This window comes from Manis javanica, chromosome 3 (genome assembly GCF_040802235.1).
Source record: "Manis javanica isolate MJ-LG chromosome 3, MJ_LKY, whole genome shotgun sequence".
NCBI classification, from domain to species: Eukaryota; Metazoa; Chordata; class Mammalia; order Pholidota; family Manidae; genus Manis; species Manis javanica.
Window position 1 is genome coordinate 206,318,846 of NC_133158.1, and position 7,017 is coordinate 206,325,862.

The 7,017-nt window shown below is 50.6% G+C and overlaps 1 protein-coding gene across 1 annotated transcript; it reads left to right on the forward strand.

Annotated features, from left to right (window-relative positions):
• Nucleotides 1-2,062: 2,062 nt before the first annotated feature.
• Nucleotides 2,063-6,700, forward strand: POLR3D (RNA polymerase III subunit D). The gene is made up of 9 exons (XM_017653861.3): nt 2,063-2,247; nt 2,462-2,631; nt 3,598-3,641; nt 4,234-4,385; nt 4,533-4,657; nt 4,826-4,994; nt 5,369-5,634; nt 6,090-6,242; nt 6,400-6,700. The coding sequence occupies exons 2-9, from the start codon at nt 2,467-2,469 to the stop codon at nt 6,520-6,522; spliced, it is 1,197 nt and encodes a 398-aa protein (XP_017509350.3). The 5' UTR covers nt 2,063-2,247; nt 2,462-2,466; the 3' UTR covers nt 6,523-6,700.
• The last annotated feature ends 317 nt before the right edge of the window (nt 6,701-7,017 follow it).

Genomic DNA, 7,017 nt, shown 5'->3' on the forward strand with positions numbered 1-7,017 from the left:
AAAAAAAAAAAAATTCCAGACACTGCTAAAAGGCTGGTGGACCTCAAAGCCCACACAATGAAATCAAAGCAATTTCATCTAGTGCTCCAATCGGAACCTAAGGTTCCGCGTCCAATCAGAACTAATTTCTTTAGTTAAATTTGGTTACTGTAAAACCAATCTGGACAAAAAAAGTTGAAAAAAGGCTGACTAGAAACTAACATGACATTGATATAATATCAATATATTATTAAATAGGCAAAAAAGTTAAAAATTCTAAGAAGCAGTACTCAAAAGGATGTGGCAAGGTATTATATACATTCCTATATATGTATATTCTTAGTGTTGATGCGTATTAGCACAACCTTTTCTGAAGCAATTTGGCAATATGAACCATAATATGTGCATGTTCAAAATGATACAGTAACTGTGGAAAGAGTTTGGCAGTTTCTTATAATACTAAGCATACAACTACTGTTTGACCCAACAACTGCACTCATGGGCAGAGAAATGAAAACTTAGATTTATAGCACATAAAAATCTATATATGTATGTTCATACTGCTTAACTTGTAAGAATAAAAAACTGGGAACAACCCAGATGTCCTTTAAAGGGTGAATGGTTGAACGAAAAAAGAAATGAACTAGTGAGACATGCAAAATAACTCCAGGGAATTATGCTGAGTGAAAAAAGCAATCCCAAGTAGTCTCATACTGTAAGATTCCATATTTGAATGACTTACACTTTTGAAATAACAAAAGCATAAAAATGAAGAACAGATTAGTGCTTGCCAGAGGGTGGGAGAGATGTATGGCTATGAAAGGGCAACTAGAGAGATCCTTGCGGTGATGGAAATGTCTTGTATTTTGACTGTATCACTCACTGTCAATATTTTGGTTGTGCTACTATAATTTTGTGGTATGTTAACTACTGAGGGAAACTGAGTAAAGGGTACTTGGGATCTCTGAGTTATTTCTTAAAACTGCATAGGTATCTACTATTACCTCAAAATCTAAAAACTAGTTAAAAAAGGATATCTTTTGGCCAGTTTTCACAGGTCTGGGATTTGTCCTAGGGAAACCATTAAATGCAGCAGGTGTTCGCTACAGTGTTTTTTACAACAGGGAAAAGAAACTTAAATGTCCAAACAGGAAGTTTGACAAATCGTGACATAGGCACTAGAGAATTACGCAGTTGTTTGACACACAACAAAGACGTGATTCGAAAAAGGGAGGACTGACTCCTAAATTGTGGCAACAATATGAGGGCTCCGTGAAGGGGACTGGATTACAGGAGTTTTAATAGCATTCAATGTGGAATTCTAGCAGAAATGTTTCCGTAATGTTATTAGATGGTTTGCGGGGTGGCGTAAATAGGTAACAGTGAAGAACATTTTTTATGTTCAATTGCAAACGTCGGAGTCACAGTAACAGTTCTTTAAATTCGTCCCTCCCAGTAGAGCAAACTTCGTTTCTCAGGTTCCAGGCTTGGCCCACGGGCGCATACACGGCCGGCAGGAGCCCAGGGAGGTGGCCGTTAGGGACGCGGTTCGTCCCGGCAGCTGCTCCAGCGCGGCGCCCACAGCCCCACCGCACGACCGCAGCGGAAGTCCAGGGAAAGGACCCCCGAGCGTGGGCAAGACGGCGGCTCGGAGGTGCAGTGACCACTCCAAGGTCATCGTGCAGCCCGCGGTCGCGGCTCGGCTCCGCCCGGCCGGGGTTCTCAGACTCTGAGTCCGGGTCTCGTCCTCTGTCCCGCGCCCCTGGCCCCTCGCCCCGTCCCGAGCGTGACTCCACTGCTCGCAAAGGCTCCGCCGCGTCCAATGCCTCCACTGCGCCGTGACGGCTGCCAGGGCCCTCAGACCCCGAGTTGGTCGCCCCCGCCCCACTCAGGGCCAAACCCTAGACGTGCACCGCGGCGTAACTTGGACCAGACCCCTCTTCCTTTTTCGCCCTCTCAACCCAGCTTTTCCCGACTCCGGGAAGAACCGGGAAGAGAAGGCGGAGGGGAGCGAAGCGCCGCCGGATAAATACTGTGGCCCGGCCCCGCCCATCGACCTCACTTCCGCCCCGCGGCAAGATGGCGGCGCCCGGGCCCTGCCACGCAGACTTCCGCCCGGCGACGAGGCCAAGGGCCGGCTGCGGGCTGCCTCGGAGGTGAAGCAGGGACGCGAGTGCTGTGGAGCCGCGGCCCCGGTGCGCTGGGGTGCGCTCCACCTCGTGCCTGGCCGGCGGCCTGGGGACAGGACGAGCCCAGGCTCTCAGCCGGGTGGGCCGGGGACGCTCGCCACGTGGGAGGGGGAGGAGCTGACACGCGGCGGAGGGCCGTGCGGACTGGGGGTGGGAGGCCACGTGGGTGGGGTTCCGCCCTGGGCCCGCGAGGCTGCCCCCCTTGAGTGACTTCGTTGCCCCTTTTCTCTCTCTCTCTCTCTCTCTCTCTCTCTTTCTCTCTTTCTCTCTTTCTGTCTGTCTCTCTGCCCCAGGCAACATGTCGGAAGGAAATGCTGCGGGCGAGCCTGGCGCTTCGGGAGCGTCTCGACCTCTCCTCTCTGGGGCTCGTGGACTCATCGGCCGGAGGCCGGCGCCTCCCCTCTCGCCGGGCCGCCTTCCCTCCATCCGCTCCAGGGACCTCACCCTCGGGGGAGTCAAGAAGGTACCTAACGGCACCTTTCTAAACAAACCCTCTGCCTTGAGATCCAGATCTCGGGTAATGTTCACAGAGGGCCTACCGTGTTCCAGGCATGGTGTTTGGCGTCGCGAATCTCGTCCCCAGACTCCTGCCCGCGAATTCTGGGGAGCCTGTTGTACTTTCAAGTCTGGATACTGGGTACGAGGTGTTGACATGGTCCTTAGGCTGAAAGGCAGATAATCCTAATTAGTGTAAGAGTAACCTGAGCAGATTTCCTTTTTCTGGGTGTTTTGGACTCCTTTTAAAGAAACCTGCTAAGCCACACAGGTATAAACTTTGCCTGCAGTTTTGGAGAGTTCTGAATTCGCCATGGATCCCACTGTGCAGATTTCTGATCTAGAGTATAACGAATCCTACGCATGGGGTGAGAGGCTCTGTGTCCTCTCCTATTATGTTTATGACTGTAGATGTAAAAGGTAGCCCTGGACTGGGGTTTGGGGTTAGTGATGACAGATGAATAAAGCAGCCAGTTTTCAAAGACTTAAATGTACCTTGGGAAATTCTGAGGGCAGTCTTAACTGATCAACTGAGTGCTGGCCGATCTGTCTTTCCCACTTGAGCTTTGCTGCCAGACCTCTTTCTCTATGATACTGACTGATCTCTATAGCAGTTTAAAGGGAAGTGAGATTAGGTAAGTTCCTTTGCTTCTAGAAGTCCCAAGTGACCTCCTTTCAGATGGCAGAAGCTGAGCCTGCTAGTCTAAGTGGTGTTTTGGTTGCTCCTTTCTTGTGTATGCAACTCCACTGCCACCACATGATGTTCCCCCTTTTTAAGCACTTGTCTCTCTCTCTCTAAATCTTTGACAACAGTGTAGTATGTGCAGAAGAGAGCCATTGTGGTCTTGGTCCATGGAAGATGTCCTTTGGGAATTTTTTATTCTCTACTTTGGGATCAGAATTTACCAAATAAGTGACTCCTGTTTACTTTCAGAAAACCTTCACTCCAAATATCATCAGTCGGAAGATCAAGGAAGAGTAAGTAGCTAGGCCTGCTGAATACTTGTCCCTTATTTGCTTGATTCACGTCTTTTGGGAAATACTTAGATATGTGGCTCAGTAATTTGAATTTGTGTGTATGGTTATTTTCACTAATGATTTTTCAAGCCTGGCTCCCAGGTGATTCTAATGCACAAGATTTTTAGAAATACTGATGCTTGGGAGTCCCTCCCTTGAAATTTTGATTAAACATGTTTGTGATGAAACAGACTGATTATCTTGTACAGCCAGAGTTGAGAGCCACTAGTTTAGACAAAGATGTAACAAGTTTTCCCTTAAGTTCTTTTGCATCACTGTTTTCCTATTTTCAGTCAAAAAAAAAAAATCGACATACAGGGGGAGTCTCTACAATTCAGCTTTTGAGTTACAGTCTGAATATACACTGTCAAACAAGAAGGTGAAGTTGAACAAACTGAAAAGACTGCCCCATCAAGGAAGTGGAAGGGTGCTAGACTTCGGGTTGGGCCTGCCTCTCATGATGGAGTCTGGCTCATAAATACCCCTCCTCGATGGCGTAGAGTGGTGGAGAGTAAGGCCAGTTCACTGAGGCATAGTCTGTTCTCTTCTCCAGGCCCAGGGAAGAAGTAACCATCAAGAAGGAGAAGCGGGAAAGAGATCGAGACCGACAGCGAGAGGGGCATGGACGGGGCCGCGGTCGCCCAGAAGTGATCCAGTCCCACTCTATCTTTGAGCAGGGCCCAGCTGAAATGATGAAGAAAAAGGGTACAAAGCTACGGGGTTCTGGGAAGATGAAATCTGGGGGTTTCCATTCAGACTGCCCAACAGAAGGGCAAGAGCTCCCTGCTCCCAGTTTGTTTTTCTTGCCATCAGCCTCTTCCTTACTCCGGGTGCACTGGTGATTTCCCACAGGGAGCTGGGATAAGACGGTGGATGTGTCAGACGTGGGGCCCTCTCACATCATAAACATCAAAAAAGAGAAGAGGGAGACGGATGAGGAAACTAAGCAGATCCTGCGCATGCTAGAGAAGGATGATGTAGGTGGTGAAGGTGGGGTGGTGGTGGGGCCCTCCAGGGAGCCAGGGATGGGAAGAGTTGCTCCTTGATGCCCGGAAGCCTGGTGAGCAGCAGGAGTCATCAGTTAGGACCAGGGTATGCAGACTCCTGGCCAGGCCATGTGACCATCCCAGGCTCTTCTTTGGCAGTTCATCGATGACCCTGGGCTGAGGAATGACACTCGAAACATGCCTGTGCAGCTGCCGCTGGCTCACTCAGGGTGGCTTTTTAAGGAAGAGAATGAAGACTCAGATGTTAAACCTCATCTGACTGGCCCTAAGGAGGAGGACATGGAGGTGGATGTGCCCATGGTGAAAGGTACTCTGTGCCAAATAACAGCTCCTTTTCTGTTGCTGCCCCATGGGACTCCCCACTAGGAATGAGCCTCCCAGACTACTGCTCATAAGCAGGTCCTCTCCCACTCCGCTGTAAAATACACGGCCTGAACAAAGATGCTGAATTCTCGCTCTCTGAGGGTTCGTGCCGATATGGATTGATGGGTCTCGCCTGAGGTATCCCTTTTTAGATAAGTCACACAACTCACAACTGGACCCCTCTTTATAAGCAGTGTTTCCCTCCAGCTTCCTGGAAGAGTGACAGGCAGACAGGGTGGGATGAAGGGGTGGGGACTGAGGTTGCACAGAGGGTGGCCACGTGATGATAGCCCCTCCATTCACATTAACCATGGGCAGTGAAAGAGGAGCCACGAGATGAGGAAGAGGAGGCCAAGATGAAGGCTCCCCCCAGTGCAGCCAGAAAGACCCCCAGCCTCCCGAAGGACAGGTCTGTGGCAGAGCTGCTCAGGGAGCTGAGCCTCACACATGAGGAAGAGCTGCTGTTCCTCCAGCTGCCAGACACACTCCCTGGCCAGCCGCCTACTCAGGACGTCAAGCCTATCAAGACGGAGGTGCAGAGCGAGGACGGACAGGTGGTGGTCGTGAAGCAGGAGAAAGACCGGGTATGCTCAGGAACGAGTTCGTGGAAACGTGCGGGACCAGGAAGGGAAGCAGACCTGGGGCAGTGGGGGGCAGAGGCGTGCGGCCCACACTGAAACTCAGAAGCAGTACACGTTTGTTCTTTCTACCCATGAGGGCTTGGGGCTTTGTACTTCAGCCCCCATGACGTGTGTTTACTTTTCACAGTGGTACTTCAGACATACCCAAATGAGAGAATGTAAACTCTTAACGCACTCTTGCCCAGCTTCAACAGTTGTCAGTGTTTTATTTGCTCATTTGTTTGCTGTGGGCTTTTTTTTCTCTGTTTTTGAACAAGTGTTAGGCAGCTCTAGGAAAGGGCCCTCTTGGGGAACACCTTCTCTCAGTTAGGGCTGATGCCTTCCTTTCAGAAAAGGTTTGTTCATGAAGGATGGAGGGGATGGCTCTTTACCCATTTCCACCCTGTTCCTTTTCACAGGAAGCCAAGCTGGCAGAGAATGCCTGTACCCTGGCGGCCCTGACAGAAGGTCAGGTGGGCAAGCTGCTCATCCGCAGGTCGGGAAAGGTGCAGCTGCTCCTGGGCAAAGTGACTCTGGACGTCACCATGGGCACCACTTGCTCCTTCCTGCAGGTGAGAGCCCATGGTGTCAGGGCAGAGGCTGCAAGAGGTTGAGGAATGTTGAGTCCCAGCTAAATACGGGAGGTGGGTTCCTGGGATTGTCACATTAAAATCACAGGACTGAGTGACAGACGCTGTGGTTCTCATTACCATCTCTGTCAATTGGCAGGAGCTGGTGTCCGTGGGACTGGGAGACAGCAGGATGGGTGAGATGACAGTCCTCGGACACATAAAGCACAAGCTTGTGTGTTCCCCCGATTTTGAATCCCTCTTGGATCACAAACACCGGTAAAATGAGCAGATGGAGGATGACTGGGGACTGTGCCCACGGCTGCTGCCTACTCCAGACTTTTTGTTCTCAAATCTGTGCAACCCAGAAGGGCCCCACCCACTCCAGCCTTTGGCGGCACTGTCCCAGTTTTCCCCACAGGGCACATGCGGCTGCCTCCCATGGCAGCTGTGTGGCATGGTGACCTGCTCACAGCATGGATACTGCACATCCTCGCTGCTCGGGGACTTGTCCCTTCTATTTATTTTTTTATTTATGTCTTATCTCCTCAACTGACTGCATCCTCCCCAGGTAGGAGGGGAGGTTTCTGCAGAAAATACAGGCTCCTCCTTTTACTGGCCATCTTGCTTCTCAGGGTAGCAAGTGTCAGCTGCTGCTGCTTTTTGCTCCCGTTTTCCTCCCCAGAGGCAGCGTCGGGGAACAAGCAGGGAATTTGTGAATCTGAGACTCGGGACTCAGTCCCAGCCCTGTCTGTTATTAGCTGGGTGACCTTGGACA